Below are 26,027 nucleotides of genomic sequence, written 5' to 3' on the forward strand. Positions count from 1 at the left end.
ACACGGGCCGGTTATCCCGCTTAATAATCAAACAGACAAACCATCTGCACTCGTAAAGTCAATAGACTTAATCTGGGGTAATGTGGGAATTTAAAACGCAGCGTAAAATTAACTGCGGAGCGCACATCCAAGCGGTTTCGTTGGCTGGCAGCGTGGCATTCATTAGGCGGTTGGTGTAATGAAATGGAGTCGCTATTGAGATAATGGAGCTTTTAGGTTTCCGCAGTTCAGCCCCGGCCAGCCCACAGGACAGGCCAACAATTAAATGCTAATCTGTTGTACAAATAAAAGGAGGACACTTCCCCTCCAAAACACACAAACTCTTGTGTTGATTTAAGAACAATGGCCATACTCAGAGCTCATTTAAATGCATGAACCTCTCGACGTAGTTTGTAAAAAGCAAACTGAAGGCCAGACGCTCAAATAAATTTTTTTTTTTTTACTGAATGCAATAATTGTTCAAATGTGACCTATTGTATAATTCTATTTGAAAGATTATTAGTATCTTGATTTCTTACCGGAAGGGTTTTATGTTGCATTAAAAACAGGCACAGAAAGTTGTAATTTAATGACATGAATAAGCTGTGGAATGCATAGACGTGCAGTATAATTGATATGTCAAGGCAATGCATGGCGTATAAAATGTGTTTGACCCGCATGCTCCACACTGCAATGAGGGCAACCGGGAGACAATTTCACAGCGTTTAGACAGGCCCGGATCTTTGAAATGAATCCATCTCTGTCTCGGGAGGGGGTAGGAGGGTGGAGTTTTACTTTTATGAAAACAAAATTCACTATGTGGGTACGGAGTCATGCCCATTGAAATCCCTCACGGCTGAGGTAGCCATCAGCTTGTCATGTCGAACATGTTGCTGCTATGGTTGTCTCTCAAAGGAACATATGTCGATAGGGAGGGTTTGAATGCGCACCAACACCCTCCCCCCTAAACCCCCCCTACTTTCAGAAATGATATGGGAGAATAGCGGCAGGGAGCATGCAGAAACTAGAGCAGTCAAGTCTTCTCACATACCACACGTAACCATGAAACCGTCCCGCGGAACATCAAATAAAATGCACATTACGCGTGCCCACAGCTTTACCATTCATTGACAGTGTGGAATCAAAGCCAAAAGTCTCAAACCATGCTTTCAACAGATTCACCAGAACACAACACAAAAATGCCAAACAATCCTAATGAAAGGCACAATAGTTGAAGCAGATCAAAGTTGGATTCGACACAAAATTGTGCTTGCCTCAGGGTTAAATGAACGTGCAAAAACTGTAATTTGGGATATAACGCCAAGTATTGTCCTTTCATTGATTCACTAGAACTGCACAAACCTGCAGCGGACTGTGAACTAGAACTTAACAACCAGTCAGCTGTGGTAAGCATAGTGATGTTATCACCTATAGGAAGAAAGAATGGGATAGGACACATGACAATATGCAACGTCACAGGCTGGGGCTTATCACTGGAGAAATGGAAGAAAACCACATAAGATTACATTATATAAACTACTCGAAGCCGATTCAGTTCTTATGGGCTGTAACGTGAGCCGTGAAAATAGTAAAAGGTATAATGTTTATATAGTCTGCGCATACAGTACAAATGCATTTATGTACTGCTAACGTGCACTGGTGGATAAGACATTACATTTATAAATAAACTTATTTACAATAACGTATTCATGAATTTGATAAAAGATAGGAAAAGACAATTTAGGTATTTAAATGAACATACTGCGCTTTAAATTAATATTTTGTAAATTTATTTTATTTCTCTGACAAAGTAAGCATATAATACCGCACGCTATATACAAGTGGAACAGGGATTCAACGTTGTTCGTTAAGGGGTCACAAATGGTATTGTGCTGGGTAAAAACACACCACCGAAGAGAAAGCCGTGTGCTAGAGCACTTATAAATTCACAGTAATGTAAGTAAATGGCCCGAGTGAGGCAGGAGAGACGCACCTTCAGTGCCATTTGGTGTCATGGAATTGTTATTTATATGCGAGTTGTCGATGTTGGGACCGTTGGGGGACTCACTGCTTCCACTTACTCGGCTGTGTGGACTAGCTAGATCCTGCATTTCCATAGACCTGAGAAGAGACACAAGACGTTACTACTGAGGCACACACACACACACTATAAACTAACATGGAGATCAGGAGGTCATTTAAATTATTTAAACACTGATACTGAACATTAAAAAATATATTGTTTATACATGTGGGGTCCAAACAACTACTTACTTTTATTTTGCATTGTATCATTTAATACAATTTTTTTCATAATAATGAGCATAATTATTTGAGTAAAAAGAAATGCACATGATTTTGATCATTTCACAGCGTGCACTCAAGTTGGCATGAACTCCACAAGATTGTGCAAAACCTGATGATGCATGTTATCCTAGCATGATTTGAGAATGTTCCAAAGGGCATCTTGTGTTCTTTAATGGAAGCAAAATAATCTGACCTTTCGTGCAAAGGGCAGTTAAGAAAACGAGTTAACATCTTCATAAATTTGCTCAGTTTATAAGTGATCTACCATCAGTCAATCTAAAATATTTCTTATTTATAACATGTTTCACTGCTGTGCATTTTTTTTAAACTTTTAATGTGATCTCAGACCTTAGGACCCCACTGCATACATATTTACAACTAAATTCACAAAACAAGCAACAATATCAAAAAATGAATAAAAAGACAAAAAAACAAGAACTTATAGTTAAGGAATAACAACTACAAAACAACAGATAAACAAAAAAAGAGAACGTTTAAAAATACATATAATAATTGACCATTTTTAATTTAAAACTAGGCATTACAAAAATACATTCCAACAGTTCTCCAGAGAAATAAGCTTAACCAGGGCATTCCCCTGAGACACATCATATGACATTTGACACAAATTTAACAATTAATGAGACATCCGATGATGGATTTACTTTCTCATTTTAAGCATTAAAAATTAACCACGACTGGCCCCGCAGAGCGCGCAGCAATTTTCATACCATTGTTTCCTCGCCGTTTGCTGGTTTGAAACAGTCACAGCCGAGCTGTGTGATTTCGAGGCCCTCACTGCGAGTGAATGAAGAGTTCACTAAAGCGTGCTGTTTGCTCTGGCACACATCTTAATTGTTTCTTTGTTTATATACCGAGGGCCACGGCACAAAAAAACATTATTCTACTGGCTCTGTTTTACACTCGCAGGATTTTATTATGGAAAGCAAATGGAATGTCAGGCCAGTATGTGTCTGTTTGTGGTCGGATGTATGTTATGTGTGTTAACATAAGTTGTGTTTTCCACAAAAAAAGGACTAATTAGGCTGCATGTGCGTTATTATTCCAGTGAATTCAAATGCTCGTGTGCCAGCTATGAACAATTTAAAATTTGATAACTTACAAAGAGGAAACCAAAAAACATTTATCAGCATAAATTCTCATACCTCTTATTAGTAGTTGTTCTTGATCGCTTATAAAATATCCGTTACAGATGAAAGCAGTTAAAAGAATTGAAAAGGAATCCATGCCACGGAAAACTTCAAACTGAGCTTGCTTTAAAAACAACGTCTGCTTCTGACACACAATCGATTTGTCAAAGGTATCACCTTAACTGATGGATGACAGAACGTACATTTTTCAAATGCACATATTCCTACTGTGCATGAGTGGACCTCATGTAATAAAGGTTTTCTGACACATCTCCCTCTCCCTCTCTCTCTCTTTCACATCTTCAGAAGTTTGCAAAAGTTCCACACACTTCCTTCTGAAGGATTTCAGCAAAGGATATGTCTCGAAAACCGCAGCACTTCGCTAAACAGCTCACTCCTCTGCACTGATGCTGCTGGCAGCCAGTCCGCTCTCCTCTAACCTGGAACTGGATGGGCCTTAACCATCTGTGTCAAATATCGTCTTTTTATCTCCCTATCATTTTTATCCACCTGCCAGGACCCTAAAACAATATCACTCCTTGTTATTTCAGCTCGGTTCCACTGTGAAGAGCCATCCGTGACACAATAGACGTTGTCTGAGAAAACATTTTTGTTATTCTCGCGCAGAATGGGAAGAGTGGAGCTGGTGGAACAGAGAGGCACATTGTCTGTAGGCTCAACCCCTCCACTGTTGTTTCCTCCTCCCAGGTCTTCCCTCCCTCAGAGAGAGAGAGAGCAGCCGAATGACGGAAAGGTGATTCATCATTGGTCAACGACAGCTGCAAACTGGATTAGTCCTCCCCCAATCAACATGCAAAGCGGCTTAGCCAAGGTAAGCAGGAAAGGAGGGGGGCTTCGGGTGAGCGAGCTTGGGGCGCCTGCTTGAGGTCGCTGCCGCTGTTGCCTCTGGAAGTGGAAGGGGGGGGCGAAGTTGAGAGAAATGGAGTTTGTTGAACAGAAGCTAGTCAGGCATGACACCCCTAGCATCTTCAGAAGATCTATCATCCGCAATTGACACTATCTGAAATTTATCTACACTCCCTCTCCAGGCACAATGACAGTTCCTAATGATGGTCAAGGGGGGCTGATGGTGACTTTGCCCGAGGGTTTGGGGGGAAACTAGACCGGTAGTACGGAGTGCATCTGTTGCAATGATGATGTCTAGAATACGTAAGATGAACATATGGAGCTGCACATAATGCTATGGATCTTTAACAATTACATTCTGCTGTCCGCATCAAAAAATCTCTATACCTGTGTCGCTATTACCCAATAGCAGGCCAGGGTCGAACTGTTCTCTCCATCGATAGATCTGTGTCACGGTTATAGCGCCTTTCCACCAAAAATGTCCAAAAAATGCATGAATTTTTAATGGCGGACTGTTTTCGTGAGATGTAGTAACCTGAGCTGTTTGGTCTTGGTGTTTTTCGCCCCCCTCCCTTTCTCTTCCCACAATGCCCGAGCCGTGATGAATAATGGTCAAGTTTTAGAATATCTCCCTCCTCAACCCTGCTTTCTTTTTCTAACACGTCTAGCCAAACGTTTGTCTCTAAATTCATTCCTTACATAATCCAAAGCATGACATGGTACCAAAAGTGCAGCACAAGTTTTTTCATTTCGGGAATGAGAATAAAGAAATAAACTAAGGATGGGGAGGCGGGGGATTCTGTACGGTCAAATAAAGGAGACTCCAGCGCGCAGGGTTTACGAAGCATTACTCACGCTGGTTTCACGGCAGAGCCCCTTATCCAACAGGTGATTTTCACCAGGTGAACAGGAAGGCCCGGGAGGGGCCGGGGGGGGGTTTAAAAGCAAAAACAAGCCATTCTCCCTTGCCGCTAAATATTTATTGTTTAAACAAAAAAGGTCTGCATTCAGCATCTTTGATGTTCGTTTTAATTCAACCTGAACTGAGCTGCCTTTGATGCTCTCAGAACAAAGAGTTGCTGGAAGTGTCATCAAAAAGCCAAACACGCTTCACTCACGACTGTTTGCACGGCTTTTTGTTTCGCTTTGCTTATTTCAAGCGCTGCGTTTCCATCTGCAAACACCGCCAGGCTTTTAACATTGATCATTGTAGTGCACGCGGGCTGTCTGAGCTCGCACAGACACAGATGAAATTCACCTGAAATATTTGTTTTTTTGGCATTTGAAAGCACTGCAGGTGGAAAACAAAATGCAGTTTTGTTATTATGTCAGAGATAAAATTGTGATATTTATAAATGATGATTAAAAGACTGCAATAAAATGAGATAGCATAGTTGCATAGTTTGAGTTTAATTTTCAAGGGCAGGGAAAGCATATTCTACATTGAATTTTATAGATTATGTAAAACATGTGTTATATGTTATTAGTTTCATAAAACAATGCTTTAATCAAAATAACTTTACAACAAGTAATCCCAATTTAAGATGGTCAGCTGAATCCACATGGTGGCCAAGGAAAAATAAATCCACTTGCAAAGAATGTCGATGTAGACAACAATTGAACACAGATGTCATGAGAATTAGACACAGTTTACAAAATGCTACACTTTACTTGACTCTATGAGCACAGACCGAAGAAATGCACTGCCAACAAAAAAAACAGGCATGTGAGGAAAAAAGAAAATGTGTGCCGGAAACACTGTGAATAAATGTACCACAGGTATAGAGGTTTAGTGCTTTTTCTCTCTACACTGAACAATGGATTTGAAATTGTACATGCACTAAAATACTGGAAATATGTTTAATAGGTTAGGTTAATATTAAACCGTAAAATTGAAGTTAAAAGCATCCACTTAAAACCATCAATATATATTGATATATAGTTTTTATGTAGGCAATAATATAGACATAAACATAAACCAGCGCTAAACACGCAATTATACAGAAGGACGGACCCGCAGAAATATGATCTCTTTTTAATTTTCCATTAAAAGACCCATCTAAAAATCGTATAATTTTAATAAAAAAATTCTGACCATGTGTTGCGGTTTGCTGATGGGCAATTTGTCTATTTCATTTTGATCAATCTGACACGGAGCTTGAGCGATGGACAGCTACATTAAATCTTTTAATTCTGAGCTTCTCAACCCGGGAAATTATTTCCAGAAGTCCATCCACTCTCAGTGTCCATCAGAGGAGATTTACGCTACACATCTGATGACGTTCTCCCCACCGGAGTATCACAGAAAAAACACTTCAATGTATATTATTGTCTCACTTCTGCCTTTAATTGTAGATTGTAGAATCTGCCTCACAGAACTAATTATTTCTTTAAATTTGCAACTTTGAAAAGTTTTTAAAATTTGATCAATCAAATAAAACATTTTGTTTTAAAAACTATTCCTTATTTTTTTCTCTTTTACTACATTACTGTAAAAATTCAGCTTCTACGCAGACATCCAACAAGCACAAAAACAAATGATACTCAGGTTGAGCTCATCCTCTGCTACCATTCTTAAGTAAACACACTCCTTGATTACATGTAAACAAACACAAAGGATTTTCTAAATGCTGAAGAGCCGTGATCAATTGAGCCTCTCAGCCCTTATTTCCTGCTCCCTCGGCTACGTTTTCCCGAGACAAACAGTGGCATGTTAACAAAATAACACTCTACTGTATTTAGTAAACAGCTAATCGCCACAAATGGTTTCCGCTGTCCCTATCTCATAAACAGCAGAGCGCTGCAGTTTCAATTGACCCTGCGTCTTTCACCACACACCATTTCCAACTCGGAAACGGGCTCCGGCCGCACACATACGGAACGCATTGGGCCCTCGGCAAATGACGGCACGTTGTGGGTCTGAGTGCATGGGGGCTTATCAGAAAAGAGCTTAATGCAGTCAAACTTATTAAAACAAATACTGTGCGTAAACAATCCAAATCAAGCAAGCCATTATGAGGTAATTAGATAAACAGGCTTTTTGTGTGAAGAATACAAATAGGGCGGCTGGAGGCAAGCCTGCATTAACGTGATCCTGCAAAAACAATGCGATTTAAATAACAGCTGCTGGGGGACGGCTTCTTAATAATTTTGTAATAAAGTATATTTTAAAGCTGATTTTAATCAAACATTTTAGAATTACAAGAGGTCAAAAACTAAACAAACAAATCATTTATTTTTAAAGCTTTGAGACATACAGAAATATTTACAAGCCAACTAAAATTACACATTGCACCAGACGATGCAAGATTAAATATATTTATAAAGATTTATATATAAAGTATACTGTGCTGCTAACAACTACGGACTTGAACAAAAAACAAAACCTCTCCAAAAAGTATAGGGTTCTTTTGATGGCCGTGTGCCGATGTCTTACAAGACGCCAATCTCCACTCGGACTGCCGGTCTGTCTATCCTTAAGCATTCCTGCCTGCAGCAGATGGCATTGAATGTCAACTGCTAAACTGAAATGGTTTTGTTTATTCTGCCAGCTGAATAGGATCTTCGGTGGGGAGTCTGCTGCGTTTTACAAGGAACGTATTGAGCAGAAGGATATTCTAGACCAAAACATTGGGCATTATTTATAATGTTATATCTTATTTCGTTACACCTGTTTTAAGGTCTCGAAAAAGGTTCTTGTCACCTGAGGGTTGTGGAGAGGGGAAAAGGTGAATTTTGAAAGGAAGGAGTGAATCAGGTGCGTGAGCTCTCAGGTGAGAAAGAGTCACTGGGGATTTAAATTTGAGCGGCAAACGGTGACAGCAACATGATTCCTTTATTATAATCTTTAAATTAAAAATTTAAGTTGCTGCTTTAGCATTACAAAATGTTACAAAAACTGTTTTTTTTGTATACTGGATCAAAACATTTAAAAGAATATATCTATTTTTATACAAATGTGTAGCAATGAATGAGGAGGACTCAAAATGCTGTATCATATTTGTTCTTTTGAAATGTTTTTTGTTTTAAAATACTTTGTGTGACTATTTTTATATATCAAATTGTTTTGAATATAATATGAAACTTTAGCAATATTGGTTTGCTTAAATTGTCTTGTTAACAGGGTTGTCATTAATTTTTATATATATATTTATTTTATATATAATATATACTTTACAATCTTTAAAAGATTGAAGTAGCACATACTGCAGGGGTCTTACATATATACAATTTATGAAAATATATATTTTTTAACATAACACAAAAACAATTTGTTTGCCTGGGGTAATTTGTTGTTAAACAAATTAAATCCCTTTTATTCTGCCATTTAAAAAAAATATCCAAGTGTAATAAAAATATAAGGGAGTGTTTTAAAAAATGTAAAAGTGTTCCGTTGAAGATCCACGTTTACAACAGATAAGAAGAGTTTAAAAGTGAAACAACACCACAATCTAAAAAATACCAAATACTAACAACAAAAACAGACACAAATGACCAAAACGGTACTTACTACAATTATAGTAGAATCCTTGTACTTTTTTCTTGTATTCCTCCTTTTTTTGCAATGTTTTGTTGACTTTCTCTCCGTTCCAGAGCAATAAAGAACTTGTTAAAAAACAAACTTGACTTGAGTCGAAACGCACAGATTACCGATAAAAGACAACTTTTTTCTTTTTCATTTTAAGGGTGAAAAGCAGTGAAGCCCTGTGCTAGATCTCAAGAGACAGACTCCGAGCAAGAACGAGAGTTGTCCGATTACTGCTGCAGGCAGTGACCAGCTAGTGTCTGAGAAAGAGAAAAAAAAAAGAGTAAAAGAGAGAGAGCCGGTCGAGAGCGAGCGAGAGAGAGGGAGGGAGCTCGCAGACTGAAAGCGCAGTAAGTTGCTTGCTTCTCTCTAACAGGAAGACTTTAGTTTGGAGGAGGCACAGGGGAGTTTGCTTCACACCAGTCCTCCATATGTCATTCACTCACAGCTTTAAGCAATATAGCCCTTCGCTAGATTGTATCAGTGGTCTTAAGACAATGAAACTGCAGAGCCTTCATGCATCTCTGCTAGTCTGCTGGATCCCATGGCTCGGCACACACACACACTCACACACAGCCCGAGGGCAAAGCTTTTTTCCTCTCCCATTTACTTTTATTTTATTTTTCGCTTTCCCACAAACCAGTTCTTTTAGTGGTTGATTCTTTCTGGTTTGTTTGACAAAGGAAAGGTACGGTATAAAGGTAATGTAGTTTGTAAATGATGCTGTTTATTTTATTGGAGCAAACTGCCTGATCGACGTTGTTGTGGAAGTCCTCCATCAACAAGTAGAGCGCTCACTGCTGTTTGTCAGGTAATGACTGCCGTCTGTCTGCTCCAGCTTATTACTTCATTTGTTTTCAAAGTTTACCTTCTCTACACCCTCACAATGGAACGCTACCAAATGCTGTCTATCACATTCTATAGGACAGGCATTCCTATTCAGGACGTTTTGTGGATTTTCTGGAAATCTATTGCAAATGCCTTTTTAGCAGGAGGAAAAATCTTAAAAATTAAAGCATTTTGAAGAATGGAATTAAAAGATTTAATGAATGAATGAAGTCAACCACACACACATACAGACACACTAGTTTTTGAAAATTACAAAATGTTCTAGGTGACTTTAAAATGTTTATTTATGTTTGTATATAAACACAAATATACTGTGTGTGTATATATATATACACCATACATATATATATATATATATACACATGTTTTAAAAAAATAATTATGCTATAAAGAAAATTCATGTAATTTTTTATTTTGTGATTTTTTTTCTTCTAATGAATTAAACTCAACATTAAAGTATAGGGAGGCACAGAGAGGTTGAAACCATTGACATTTCTAAGGCAAAACTTAAACCGTGAGATGAATTGATTAAGATAATACAATATTTGTAGAACTAACACAGTATTGATAATTGTGGTTTTTAATATAACAGTTATTGTCAATACCGGTGTATTGCAAGACCCCTATATATACGTATAATAACAGTATTTATATATATATGTGTGTGTGTGCGTGTGTGTATATATATTACAGGGGGATTGTCCCAGTAATAAGTGCACTGTAAGTCGCTTTGGATAAAAGCGTCTGCCAAATGACTAAATGTCTAAATGTAAATATATATATATATATTTTATGATATAATATATATATTTGCAACTGGTTAATAAAACAGCAGGCACACGCAGTGGCAACTGTGACAAACTCACACACATTAACAGTCTCTATGTGTCGCAGCGGGCTCAGCACCCATATATGGGACAGCAGGTCAACATGGGCAAACAGTATAAATAGAGGCGAGCTTGACTTCTCCTCACCTAGATGTGGTGTGCTACTAAAGCAGTTGACATGCAAATGCAGAGCCGTTTACACTACAGATGTGCCTACAGGTAAAACCCGCCGTTTCAAATTTCAGCCTCTGAAAATTAAATATATTGCATTTTGAAAAGGCTCTTGATAACTCAATAGAGTAATAAATGCAGAGGGCATCTCAAGTAACTACTCGTCATAGCTGAGGGGTGCATACGCCAATCGAGTTATAGCCCTCTCTCTCTATCACATAAAATTAACTTTCAATGTAATTTTGCAGTTATTTTAAAATTGCACGGCATAATTACCCCAAGTTGTTTACGTCTCCGAAGCAAACGCTTTCATTTTCCCTTAAGTCGTCTTCGTCAACGGAGAGGTTTTCGAAAATGTGTGTTTCACATTACTCTACCATACGGCTATAAATAGCACAATATCAGGTGAAAGATTCCTCACTAAAATTGACTGAGATTGAAATTATAAAAGATTAATTTGCGCATTAAAAAAGTGTGAATAGCCATAAATAAACCAAATGAAACAAACTGTATTACATTTTTTGGGGAAGTGAAGTTTTAATCAATATATTCAGAATTAAAAGTGTCAAACACAAAGGTTAACAATTCGATTTTTGTTGCGCATCTATATATCTAATAACTACTCGTTGATCCAGCTATATCACTTCTAAGACTTATCCGACTTATTTTTTCCACTAGCTTTAAAAGCTTAGCAAAACGCCCCTCTAGATTTAGACAATCAGCTCTGCAATGTTCTTATTACGTGCCCATGCTGGAACTAACAAAGATGCATTGATGGCCCTAGACTGACATCAGTGCTAAAACATTACTTGCCAAAAACTATATCAAGCTAGAAATATGAGAAGTTGGTAAGATTAAAAGTGAAGCCGTTCTTTATTAAGGATTATCTTGATGGGACCCTGCAGTCTTACTGGGAGGCTTCAGAGATGCCTGCTTGAAATCTAGACACATGCTGGATCTACCGTGTTCTGCGTTGCACGGGGGTTATCAAGAAATTATGTCACAAATGCATAATTATGCGATGATTCATGCACGGCCCACAGCTGAGCCACGAAAACCAACTGCCTGGAGTTGAGCTACTCATTACTCACTAAAGTAATTCAACCGAAAGACAATAAATGGATGCCCTGATGGAATGTCATTATTGCTATTGCATAGCACCATTGTCTACGAGCACGGAGAAAGCAGACAAAATTGAAAACTTTGAAAAATACAATGATTTTTGTGTGACTTTAAAAATTAAAATTAATTTTGGTGTTTACAAGCTATAAGTTTACACACATTGAAATTTTGTGACGCCTTCAGTTAGTAAAAAAATACAACACTTAACCACCCTTCACCTCACCCCCAAGATATGAAACTTAAACCCCGGTCTTTGTCTAATCAAAACAACTTTAATACATCTAACTCAAAAATACCAGGTGGAGTATTTTTCAGTCGACAAAGGAGAACAAAACAGTTGCTGGGCCTCTAAATGCTCCTCGTATCACTGACAGGTAGAAGATAGGACACACTGCTGACTGGCCTTTTTTTCAAGCAGTTGAGGAGTTGATATCGGATATTTTCTTCCTTCTTTTTAAGACTCCTTACATTTTCTGCTTTGAATAACCAGGGTACAAATAACTCCCTTGGGTGGCAGAAAGACAACGGGGTGAAACGTGAGCAAAGTGAACTAGAAGCTTCATGTGATAAACTCACGCAGACGTGGCGAGTGACACCTCAGTTAAAAACAGCACCTCCAAATAAACAAACACTTTGGATACTGTTTATTATAAGTAGTCTTCCGGTCTTATTGCGACTATTTATCAAACATGAATGGATTATCAAAAATGATCAAAAACATCTCAATTTAGCAACGCAGTTACCACACTTTGTGATGCATTGTGGCCTGTCTGCGCATCCCATGTTACTAAGCACAGCGGTCTTATAGCGCATTAATGCATCTTGGATCAAGACACATATCGCATATATATCAAACCGTATCAAATTCAGATCCCTATCAGGCCTTGACATAACAAATAAAAAGGACTCAAATCTATAATCCGAAAAACTCAATCCTGTACGGTTGCATTCATAAGTAATGGGCGAAGCTAAATTCGAACACATCGTACAAAAAGGTTTACGGATTACACATCCTCACCAGTGGGTGTTTTCTCTCCTCCCGTCTGATCTCGCCGACTGCACCATCAATCTCCAAAACTCCATTTGCTCATCCAACCTGCAGTGCTTAATTTCATGGGAAGAAAGGAAAGCCAATCAGATGAAATCTGTTCAGTAGAGCACCATGCCCACTATTCAAATACCGTCTTCATTTGACTCCGGGGCAATCTCTGATGATGATGACAGGTTGCTGCCACAATAAAGATTTCGAAAGCGCTGTCAGATCATTTTAAAGGGCTCTAAGGTAAATTAGTAGGGAAACGAAGTGCTTTCAAGTGGTGAATGAAAACTGCATCGAAGCCCCGTATTATATAAACAAACATGTTTGTCTGGCAGATTTCTCTGGTCTTGCATATTAGGGCTGATGAAAGTATTTTCATAGTTATTCCTCAGAAACGCGACTTGATTTTTCCTCATCAGAATAATTCAGCCGCTTAACCTCAAAAAGGACGCCAAATAATTCAAAATCTGCAATCATAGGCAAGACAAACGGAGATTCCCAAAAGATGATACACATGTTTCGTGTTAAGGTTGATGCGGTTTTTCGTTTGTAAATGTAGTTTGAACAACACATATAGATTTCATAATTTATTTAAGAAGAAATGTCAGCGATTTGCTAATCAGTAAACCCATAAGAAATGAATCTCAGAAATGGAGATCAATAAAGATGAAATAGAGACGGCTTTTCAAATGTGTCTCTTGAGTAAAAGAGCCTAGAAATCTCATGTCTCGACAGGAGCTCAAAAATGTCACCCAACACAAAATTGTTATTGACTGTGTTAAACACATTCATTTTATACATCTACTTTTATGCATGTAATGCATAATAAGCAAAAAACAAATTCTGTTCCAAATGAAATCATTTAATCTCCAGGCCATACAGTTCTGTCATCTGTGATGAGCTCTGTATGACTCATACTACTGTGACACATGGAACTGGTCAAGCAGCACAGAATAAGAGCGTTTGTATAAGAACAGCGCCGCAGACACTTCTGCTCACGAGTTCACCAGTCTGCGCTTTATGAGCGTACAGTCACACCTGGTGAAGTGCTACGAGGCTCCTCTGATCCTCTACAAGACAGTTTATGGCTCCCCGGGACTCGGCGAAACAAGCAAACTACAGAGACCTATTACTCAAAATGAGACATCAGAGAGGATCTCAGTAATATGCAGCACATACTCCCTACTGGTGTTTGTTTAAACAGCGTACTGGGGCCAGTTGCTGTTGTTAAAGAGATGGAAAAAACATTGAGGTCAAAAGTAACTTCCTTGATTTTCTTGGTTTATTTATTTGTGCGTTCTAGACAGTGCATTTACAAAATAAAGTTCATTCATAGATACAATATTTTGTGGGTGTATTTCCACTGTTTTGGCAGTGCAGATATTGACAAACTAAACTACCAAATGAGCTGCAGGTGTTGTAAGTCATTCGAAACTCAACAATACCTCAGTGGAGGATTCAAACAGTGTCTATGCTAACTAAAAGAGTAGCATTGTGTGCAATTGTATCTGTGCAACAACACAACAGCTGGAAACGGATTCAAAAAATATTTCTTATTGTAGTAAAAATTTGTGATTTTCTTTCTTCTTGAAAAAACAAAATATATTTTGAATGTTGGTAACCAAAAACTGTTGGTCCCCATTGACACAAAAACAATGCAAGTGAATGGGGCCTGGCGGTTTTTCATGTAACATTTTTCAAAATATCTTATTTTCTGTTTTGCTGAAGAAAGAAATTCATACAGGTTTGAAATACCTGAAATGATCAAATATTCATTTTAAAGGTGAACAATCCCTTTAAACTTGGTTAAAGTCAAATATTAAAATTACAGTGATCAAAGAAAATTATCATTTATTTGTCTTATTAATGTCAATACAATCGTTTGTGTTTAATGTGCCCTAACTAACGGTAACAGTTAGAACTTTTGATTTAAAACAAGTATCAGTAAATACTTAAATTAAAATAAATTATGAATGACAAGTGCTGCAGAAGCATTATTCTTAGTTCATGTCAGCCAATGCATTAACCAATGTAAAAAAAAAATCTAAACCAGTTTGGGTAATACTTTACAACAAGGTTGTATGTAAAATGAACAAACAATGAACAATAAAGTTTTTCCACATGTACGGAATTAATCCTTGTTCATTTAAATGTCAATACAATTACAGTATTTAATCATAGTGCATTAAAATATATTAGTAAATGCTAAACTTAAGTTGAACTAAGATTAAAACATGTTTATGTTTCAAATATTTGTAAAAGTAAGTGTTTTCACAATGCACGAAACAAATAATTGAAAGCATATTATATCATGAAAAAAGATTGACCCATGGACACATTTACTGAATGTTCGAGCCAAAATCCTGATAGGAGGTGAGCAAGCCATACTGTAAGCGTGGCAATGTCACGTGTAACACAGAAAGCTTTTATAGCCTTTACAGTCTGAGAATTTAGTTAACCTGTTGACTACCTTAAAATACATATCGAGCATAGAGCAGGCATAAAAGTGAATAATTGATTGATTTCTTTTCCAGTAAAGGAACCTTTTAAACTCCTTAGCCCCGGGCATAGCATAACTGGAATCTTGCATTCAAGAGAAAGGCTGTTGGACTCCACTAAATTTAAATCAGCTGCGCCCTAAAATACCAATATGTTTCGTAATAAATTTTCATGCCGGCTTTCTAATGACTCCGCGCTAGCATGTCGTGCGTCCGCGGAAACATTTGTCAGCGCGGGCCCAACTGTCTCTCTATCCTAACTGCCTCCCTCACCGGACAACAGAAATGTGGGATTCCCAACCTACACAGCTGCCTCCCCCAATCGGGTCCAGGTCAGCAGAGTGCCACGGCCAGACCGCCGCTCCCCGGCCTCCGGAATGGGTTCTCCCCTGCGGAGAGGACACTTTGGCTCTTAGGCGGAGGGATTAGTTTCAGCCCAGCAGAACTCCCAGTGGGGGAAGAGCCCTGAAAGTACAGAGGTTAGAGCCACTGCTTCCTTCCAGCCGGCTGACGTTTGTGAAGCAGGGAGCCCACATAACAAAAACACATTAGGCAAATGTCTGCTTGGGGTTGTCTGTTTAAATTGGCCAGATGAAAGCCACTTTGACTGGGGCATGGCTGGTCTGCACAATGGTGGCGGGCAGTTCCGGGGAAAGGGGCAGGCGAATGGAAGGAATGCGAAAAAGGGGAAATACGACTGCGTCTTGGTGTAAGAGAGAATTGGATCCATGTCTCCGCGGGTTGTGCAAATGTGCTAGATTATAGTAGAACTTAGAAAATAGTGCACACATTAGAGGTTTTTGTTAAAGAAATACAGACATTATGAAACCAAGAAAAGCCTCTTGTGGAAACTGGAAGTATAGATAAATTCTACTTTCTCCAATTTCCCATTTTTTCCTTAGGTCTTTAAAATGAAAAATTATTAACTCTATCATCCTTTACTAACTCTCTTGTCATTTAAAACTTGTATGACTTACCTTCTTCTACAGAGAGCAAAAGAAGGTATTTAGAAGAATGTGTGTAACTGATCAACAGCAATACCCATTGATTTTCATTGGTTTTGTCTCTACAAGAGAAGTGAAGGGATACCATCATTGTTCGGTTCCCAACATTCTTCAAAATATCTTGTTTTGATTTCTGCAGAAGAAAGACAGTCATACAGATTTGACATGAGGCTGAGTAAATGACAGAATTTTTATTTTTGAGTGAACTATCACTTTAAGTACAACCTATTTTAGGCCCACCAATTTTAAGGAACCTCTAGATTAGAAACAAATTGTACTAAATATATTTTCACACTTGCTCTTCAGTAAGCTATTTAGGAAGTATAATTAAATCACTCAGTGTTATTTACCATATATAATGGCAGGGCGTGTTGCCATCGCAAGGCAGATTTCAGATCTTTCTAAACTCGTTCAACAGCTGAACTTCCCAGCCACCTTCTCCTCATGTGCATTTAAAATAACACTTGGATTATCTGGAAATGGAATGCAATTTACTTTATAGGACATAGGAAGATGTTGCAGTGGCCCCTGAAGTGTGTCAACTATTAGCAGCTTGCCTGGCCAGTAGTCGCCTCCCATCATGCTGGCGTCATAGAAAGTGACTTGAAGCATGACCAGAAGTTCAAAAATAACCAAAGGTTAATAACAGTTTAGGACTATGCATGAGAGAGCTGAAACACATGCTAATAGCATTCCCCAGCGTGGCCTAACTCTCTGTACACAGCTCTGGGTCTTGTCTTCTTAATTGGCGAAATTCACGAAGACAGCTGCCTTTAGTTAAAATAAAAAAAAACATCACCGCAAGTACTATTCGCAGCAGACGTTTCAAGGGCAAGTGCACCAAACACGCTCATCAAAACACAGCAGAGACAAAGTCGCAGTTTTTGAAAGATCTTTGCCAACTTTCCGTGTTTATTTCCTTTATTTTCTACGTGTTCGCCGTCCCTGCAGTGGTGCTGGGAAGGTGATTTCCTTCAAAAGGAAATGGAAATTGCCTCGTGGGATTTCAGGCCAATAATCTTTGAACTCAAAAATATGTTGGACTATACATGCAGGCCTCCTGATAACTGACAAGATGGCCGTAATCCCAACACCGGACATACTCTGAGGTGTAACAAACTTAAAAGTAAAGCTTCTATAACAAAGACATTTTTTTATTGTCCAGATGCATATATATCAAAAAGTGCTTTACAAACACACGATCATGTTAGATTTATTTCCGAGCACCTAAACCGCAGGGAAAGGGGGTTTTATTGCTCTGCTGCATGTACTGTACTTACTCCATGACTTCATTGGGGTGTATCAGATCTCAGCGTCTGAATGGGATGTGCGGGGTGGATTCCTAGTAATGGATACGCGGGAGAGGAAAAGTTGTTTCAAAACAGTATTTGAAGCTCACCTGACCACACATCCTCTTCACGGGACCTACTAACCTTTCGCAGAACACTACCGTAGCTTGATCGACAGCCCAAGGAAATGTATAAAAAAAACTACATTTTCAATGATTGACAGTCGTGATGGCAAATCATATAGGCTTCTCTAACTGAATGAAAAGTGCTTCCATAAACGTCCCCGGTAACACTATTGTGAGCTAAACTGTAATCAACTTCCATCATAACACACCAAAAACATTGGGTTTGGACTCATCAGATCTGCTGCAACTCATTTGATTCAATGTGAGTAAAATGTTTATAGGAGACGCTGAGTCACGCTTCATTTTGTGGGAAAAAACAGGAAAAGAAAAGGAGTATATTCATAATGTCATAACTTGAATGTCTTCAGGGAGGTTCATAAAACCCTCTGCATCCAATAACATGACCAGGCTGTCCGCATGCCGAGTGTTTGTCTTTCATAAATGAAGATAAACTAAGAAAAGGATGACTAACTTTGCGTTCAGATGGTTAGCATATGATGGACTTTTGCTAAGACAGGCATCCTCTCGCGGTCACCAAAAAGACATTCAAGGCATACGGGGAAAATTGATTTGTCATAAATTTCATATTCCATAAAAAGAAGACCAGTAAAAGGTTTAATAAATTGTGTCATTGTTCTCTCGGCGCAATTTTAAAACGCTGTATTGCATTAGAATTGTCCTTAACAACAAAACAGTTTTTTTGACAAACACTGAGAAAGCAAAGTGTCGCCGTGGAACGTCCAAGGGGTACGACTCAGCGCTCGCACTAAGATTGACCTATAAATAGAGAAGCGTACCATGGTAACACTCCCTGCCAAGTTTCGGTTACACGACTCGCAACTTTTTATAGGCCACAAAAACTTCCTGTTGCCGTGGATACATGCAGAAGAACAGCCCAGGATTTGGATGTGAAACAGGTAAGACTGGTCAGGCCAATTAGAGGAGCCATTTGCTTGAATGAAAGCTACCAGAGGGACGTTCAGGGTAATTGGGGGTTTGTCCGTTTACCGGGGCTGGAATTGTTCTCTGTTTCGGCCGCACCTGACTTAGACTCTATAGAAGAATGGAAATGACATGCAGCTTCAATTTTAATGGATACTCAGAGTAGACAGCTGTCATTTCTGTGTTTAGAAGCATATCAGAATAGTGGATTAGTGAGGTAAAGCCTATCTGAGATCAGAAAATAGATTTTGAAAGATTAAAGGATTAATAACGTTCTATTGGAGACGTTAATAATATTTTAAGCCATACCTGTGTTTGAGTGCGTCCTTGTCCAACATGATTCGCAACTAGAACTGTGTCGATTTTTTGCATTTTATCGTTACTTTAAGTGAAAACAATGACACCTGATTACAATGCAGGGCCCTTTAAAATGACAAAAATGATTATGGATATTATCAATTTAATGATCTGATGCTACATTAAAGCTCATTTAACTGTTGGGTAACTGTTGCTATGATCAATAAAAATTTACACAAACATCTCTTTTCAGTGAAATCCAAATAAATTAGCAAATATAACCAAAACCTGTTTTTGCTGTGAAATATCGTGCACGCATGATTTCATCCCTGTCACCCGAGGTTCTTGCATTTACCGCCACAAGGAACGACCCATCACATGATGACTTTGCTATTTACAAAATTACAAGCTAGTTGAAATTCGGTCCCACAGAACGGCTGCTCCGGAGCTGAATAATTGATCAGATATTGAAAAGCTCTAATACAAGGAGGCAGCCTGCTATGCAGTCCACATTCTTATCCACAGCCACCGTAGAATCTCTAATACATGAAGGGCTGATTAAGCAGAAGAGCGCAAATGTTGTTTCTTATTTTTATCCCTCTAGGAGAGCAGAATTCGAAATACAAGATTAGGTTACCGCCGTGCAATCTGTCATGCTGAGGGAACACGCCCAACCGGTGCCAATGCCAACTAGTTAAAGCTCCCTGCCGCATGGAGTAACACGATCAGCCCGAACCAGCATATTTATGACATACCGTAAACAACACAATGCGGAGATATAAACACAAACTTTGTTCATTTTTTTTAAAAGATGTTCAGTAAACACTTCTTGTTTTTCATAAAAGACGAAAGGACGCTAACTCGAAAGGATAGATGGCAAAACAAAATGATAAACACTGAATTAAAGATTACTCAGCCGTGCCATCTCGCAAAAACAAAGCCTAACTCGACGCACAGCCGTAGCTGTCACACACACAGGCAAACACGTTTCTGCTTTAACAGCATGTCGATTGACCAATCCTGGCTCCGTTTGACCCTGAGGGCACCCGCACCATCCACCTCGGATCCTTGATGCCATTGCCGTTTAATAAATTGTTCTATCTACAAAATGCAGAAGGCGATGAATTGAAAAATGTTTCGCAGCGCGATCAATTATTAACGTTGTCTCTCACTCAAATCAGCTGTTGATGAATAATTAAAATTAATCTCATTACAGGAGATTTCATTATGAGATAATTTAATTAAATGAAAGCCCAAGGACCTCAGAGGTCTCTGAGACAGCGTGGGCTAATGGGCTGGGAGTGGAGAAGGGGGTAAAACACAGGAGTGGGAGGTTATACACACAAGCACATACATTATTTAATGGATTATTCTAAATAAGGACAAATCAATAATAAGTTGTCATCTTATCAATGTGCTAAAAGCATTTCAGAGCTATCGGCTGGACCGGGGGCTTCTTTGACCAGTTTTACACTGCAGGCCTGACTTTAATTAAAACTAGCAGATTTGCTTCTTTTTGTTTAAATAAAAACTCATTAAACTAACTAAAAAGCATATTTGATGTACGCTTGCCTACCATTAGAAACGTTAGTGTTGTGGATGAGACATTTCCAGTCAAAATGTGAAATATAAATGTATTTATTACCAATAATTTTGAACCATCTGTTTATATTTTACAAAATTCCTAAAAGGACTCCAGATATTAGAAAAGCTTATCAGTCTATGCACAAGTTTTCTATTTAAAAAAAAGAGAACAATTCAGGTGTAATGGATGTGACCGAAAAGGATCACTATTTTTGAGAGACAACATACTTTGTTTGATTTCTGTGAATTAAAATTTGCAAACAAGAAGCAATAATACCCAACATATGGAGATGGGATGGTTCTTCACAGAACATAAAATAGTTACTCTATTTTAATGTTTATGTGCCAATTTATAAGGAATTCGAACTGTTATGGATGTGACAATTTACCTACCTGACTATAGAAACCTATGCATTACAAAAAAAAACTTTGCATGAAAGTTTACAATTGATCTATAAGTATGCTGAAAACCTTTGGTAAATAAGATTTTTTCATGTTAAGGTTGAATTTTGCATGGAATTGCCTGTGTGTTTCAAGAAAGTTTATTTTCTAAAAGTCCACAGGGGCCCGAATTACCTCACCTGTCCGTCAAAAATTTTCTCGCTTTGAAATGACACACCTGTGCATTGAGGCTAAAAGCACAGCTATGCAGACAGTAACAAAAATGAAAAGTTTGATGTGGAAGCACAACTTTTCCACTGAGGTCAAATGTGCCTCTGTACCAAGAATGACGGGTACACCTGATCCCAAAAATAAATGATATCACAGTCTTTTGGGAGCCATTAGAGGGCATTCTTTGCCGGGAGATTTTTTTGTGTGTCTTGTCTTTAGAAGCACTTAAGAAGCAGGAATTCCTCTGAGCCGGTGATACACATCTAGGTTATGTTCCGGCTAAAGCCATTTGTGTCATCCGGGTATCAAATGTTAAAGTTTCACACACTCGCCGAAATGAAATTATATCACAATGCACGTGGGTTTAAGTCGCGGGACCTCATATTGCTTGCATAGCACGGGAATGTTTGAAGGAGTCACGCATGACTGGTTGAAAATGTCACGCCGTGACGCATTACAATATTCGTATAATATTACAAGAAATGCTTAAAGATCTAGTTCTTCAAACAAAGATGGTAAGTGGTTGATATAGATCTAAATCTGCGATTTGTATTGTTATTGTAAAAGTATAGTTTAAAAAAATACTGTGTTATATCATACACATACACATACAAAAACAAAACAATGGACAATTTAAAACTCCTTCAATAATATGAGGCAAAGGACAATATGCCGTTGAATCTCATTTCAGCATAATGTATATTCAGCATGGACTTCAATTTTAAAGAGGAAATCGTGCCTATAAACATTAGCATTTTGTGCAAACAACTGGGTAATTTGTTTAGCCTCATAATAAGCTGGAGATGGCATACAATGAAAAAAGGGCTTTTGGTTTTAAAATGAATAAAAATTGATTGCGTCCCAATAAAAAACGAATTGCCAGAGTGTTAACTGAATTCCACTCAAACGTCTGTAGCAGTCCCTGGTCGCTTTATTGTGTGCTAATGCAATAGAGCACACTTAGCAATAAATGCATCTTTCTGATGAGCTCGGAGAGGTTTTCCAAAATGGCCTGATGAAATTGTCCAAATTAGATTAGGCTGAGCTGCTAATGACTCTTAAAACAAAGGAAAATCTCCAAATAAAATTAGCCGAGCCTCTTGTTCTCTAAATAAATCATATGTAAATTACTGTCATTGGAAAAAAGATGCCTGCCTGCAGGGTAAAGGTTTCATTATCTCAATGGGCTTGGAACTCTAATAAGGAGTCTCCTCCAAGACAATTAAAACTTGAAAATAAATCAGAGGAATTTCATATAAGTTCCAGGAAGCTTTTTTGAATCCTGATACTATATTTAAACTAAATCTTTTTGATTTGATAATCCTTGGGGCAATGAGAATTGCCAACATGTTTGGTGGAATTACGATGTTGAATTATGTCATATTGTGACAGTGTTGCATTGCGTCTGTTGCTCGCAGACGTTACCAAAAGCATTTCTTTTTAGTCATCTGAAATAGAGTACTGTAGAGAAATACTGTAGAGTTTTTGTAGGCCAACCCGGAAGTAAGCGCCATACTAGTACCCCTGGACGAAAGCCTGTATTTTTCACATAGACTTTTGGAAGATTGCAAAAACAAGCTCTGTGATTAACAAATTTGAATGATTTTGACACGTTTAGTCTATCAAGATTATTTTTACAGATTAACACAACACTTGTTATTTTTGAAGCCTAAATACAATCGGCATAAGCAAAGCACTAACATGACGCTATAAACAGACAACATTACGGTAGTCGATATCAACATCACCACCAACAAGCCCCCGACAACTTTCTAGATAAAATAGATTTATATATTTTAGCCACTTGCTACCAACACACGATCGCTTTGAAAAATCACATGCGGGTTATAATTGAGGTCGGATTAAAACGTGAAAATTTTTAGAGGTTTTGTAAACCACACTAAGTAATTGAACTGAATAGTGACCACAACAACAACAAATTTCAATCTGTCCCTCACACAAACTGTATTGCTTTACAAAACTTGAAATATAGTGCGCAATACATGTAGAGCCAAACAACAAGGGTGAATAATCAAAGACAACATTTTCATTTAAGGTGGTAAATACATTGAAGGCTATTCTTTTCCTCTATCCTGAGCCCAGCCAATCCGTTTCCCACTTGCACTCCACTACACTGACACAAACCAAACAGGCCGATATGACAAGCCTTCAGCAATTACTACAGCAAATAAATAGAATGAATGACGTTTAGAGAACACTATGGTGTGACTAAATACAAACATAGGGATTTCAGTTGCTTAGGTACACCTAACCGCTCTAGTGTTCCTGTCATTCAGGTTAATTCTGTGTATTGTTCACATTTTATCCCTGTTTGACCTGCTGGATGTGTTAAGCTCTGCTGGAGAAAAGGACGCAGACGAGTCAAAACACTCTTACAGGTGCTCCTAAAACGGGCGAGGATTTGCTGTATTGTTTTCCTGCTGTATGCATATGCTGCCAATTCACTAGTAATAATAAGAAAAGGGGAGATAAAGGAAATGACAGACAGAATGAGAATAAAGCAATAAATCATGAGAGGCCCTGTGATATAGTGACTTACCAGCTATAGGGAGCAGGTGCACCAAGCCAGCAAGTTCAAGAAAAAATTGACTTCTATGTTTACTTTATATGTTATAATGTTTGTTCAAATACTGACAAGACTAAACTCACGATGTTGGGTATCCAACAGAAAATTAATTTCAACCATAGTAAAATCACAAAAAAATGCAGAACCCAACGGGCTTTTTGCCATAATCTGCAATTTAATAAAAAGATACACATGTTAAATAAATAGTCGCATTTATTAAAACTAATAACAGAACATTTCGTAGTATAACACATACTGTAATAATATTAGACTGCAAACTGGCATCAGACTTTGACACCTTAAGGTGAATGGCAGTCTGATGTAAACAAACACATCAACCTGTTGCGGGTCAGTTTACTATGTAGTATATTTCCATCGCATTTATAGTACCCGACATGCCTCAATGATCAATGAACATCTCTCATAAAACAGCTTGTTAGAGATGCAATTTATATAGATTTTTATACAGTATACAGAATGTAAGCACATCATCACACTTTTATATAATATGGAATATATTCACAGTAGAGCTTATTTAATTTACATTTTACAAATTATAATACCGCGTGATCTATTGACTTAAAAAATACCGTTTCATCTCATTTTTGATCGCATCTCTTAGAATATTTTCAGTCATATTTCATTCCAGCAAATGGAGTCCCATTAATTGCCCCAAGTGTTCTTAAAGGGGCTAGAAATCACATTACCATAATTGAAAGTCCATACTGCGGTAAAAATAAACGTTCTCGTGTTGAGCTAGACCCGCTGGTGCCTTTTGCTGTCTGTTGGTGAGAACTAAATATATTTTCTGCATTCTGAATGGCATTCCAGTCCAAAGTGTATGTGCCGGTAGTTAACAGCGTAAGATCATAAATAGTTTTCGCGGCCAAAGCATTTTTAAGACCGAGTCGAGTCTTTAATGGAGGAAGTTCAGCGTTCAAAATAAACCGGCTAAAGAGATGCGTTTACTCTCATTCTAAAAGCCTCCCATTAGCAACTGTTCTAATGACATCTAATATTGACAGGATGTTAACATTTCTGGCAACATGATGGTGTAACATCTCGGGATCCAAACGTCGGGCCAAAATTATGTCACTTGGACCACCTGTTCACAGGATACGTCATCACCCTTGAGCGGTTCTGGCCGCCTCCCAAAAAGTGAACGTCTGAACGGCTCTCTTTGGTTCTTAATTTGTGAGTAAGCAAGCAGCAACAGGCACTAAGTTAGTGAATGTGGTCAGAGGGGTTACATAAGGGATAAATGGGCTCAACGTGTCAGTCAACACCATGCTGTGGTGGAGGTTTTGGCTACATGACTAATTTAAGTGCGATCGAGAACATAAAGGTTAATAGTTTATATGAAAAACAAATGAAATGGCACGTATGGCAAGAGATGAACGACTGTAACCACACCATCAATACTGGTGAATTAAACTAAGTTAATTATCCAATTAACTGCTTAATTACTGTTTTTAACTTTTTCTAATATTGGAGTTTTATCTTATTGCTTCAGCAGTCCTTTTATGACAGTCATAAGCAACTAAGGCCATGCACAAGAGTGAATTTACCAAAGTAAAGTGTTTGCTCTGGTTCATGTCATGGATAAGAACACCCGCTAATATCTTTACTTTATAAAAATGTGTAGTTGTGCACGTTTTTACATTCACAACCTCTTAAAATTCAACACAAGGTGCACAGACACATTGTACTACAGTTCAAATCAAACGGGGTGCAATGGTTCATATCCACGACAGCTTTATTCTAACCTGAAGGTGGAAACACCAAAGTAACACTTTGTAATTCACTCTCTACCCTGCTGCTGACTTCAATGTACCACAACTTGTTTGTCCACAGTTTGCTGAAAACTTTCTCTGCAACTCAGTAGGTGGAAATTACATTTATTATTTTGGGCAAGCTCCCATTTAATAGACTAAATGTAAAGAGAAACATGGCTGTTTCCAGTCGACGGAGTCGGTGGTGAATCACTTCACACTTTGAGTGAGGTGCTGACAGTGAGGATCAGGGCTTCGTAAGTTATTCCAGAGGTCTCAGCAGGATGGCAAATGATGTGACCTAAACAAGAAGCCGATAAGCCCGTGACATACAGGGAAACAATCCCTCCTCTACCTCAAGCAATATATTCATCTGCAAGAGTTGACTGTTTCATGGGAGGAAAGGAACCGGGACCGGGCAGAGGGGGCAGTGTGCTCTCTGACACACTAATAGGGTAGAATACAGATTCTATAAGACTT

At 38.3% G+C, this 26,027-nt stretch overlaps 1 protein-coding gene across 12 annotated transcripts in view; it reads right to left on the reverse strand.

Annotated features, from left to right (window-relative positions):
- The window catches only part of eya1 (EYA transcriptional coactivator and phosphatase 1), a 73,031-nt gene that overhangs the window by 30,330 nt on the left and 16,674 nt on the right, over positions 1–26,027 (reverse strand). For 6 of the 12 annotated variants that reach the window (XM_056738833.1, XM_056738831.1, XM_056738832.1 and 3 more), the window contains 3 exons: positions 12,817–12,902; positions 1,973–2,100; positions 1,342–1,407 (listed from right to left, as the gene is read on the reverse strand). In XM_056738833.1, coding sequence (XP_056594811.1) covers positions 1,342–1,407; positions 1,973–2,100; positions 12,817–12,881 — 259 coding nt within the window. In that variant the 5' untranslated portion in view covers positions 12,882–12,902. Of the gene's footprint in view, positions 1–1,341; positions 1,408–1,972; positions 2,101–3,452; positions 4,095–12,816; positions 12,903–26,027 lie in introns of those variants that run through there. The other 6 variants (XM_056738837.1, XM_056738841.1, XM_056738843.1 and 3 more) reach the window with 3 other exon arrangements.

This window comes from Triplophysa dalaica, chromosome 23 (assembly GCF_015846415.1).
Source record: "Triplophysa dalaica isolate WHDGS20190420 chromosome 23, ASM1584641v1, whole genome shotgun sequence".
In the NCBI taxonomy this organism is placed as follows: domain Eukaryota; kingdom Metazoa; phylum Chordata; class Actinopteri; order Cypriniformes; family Nemacheilidae; genus Triplophysa; species Triplophysa dalaica.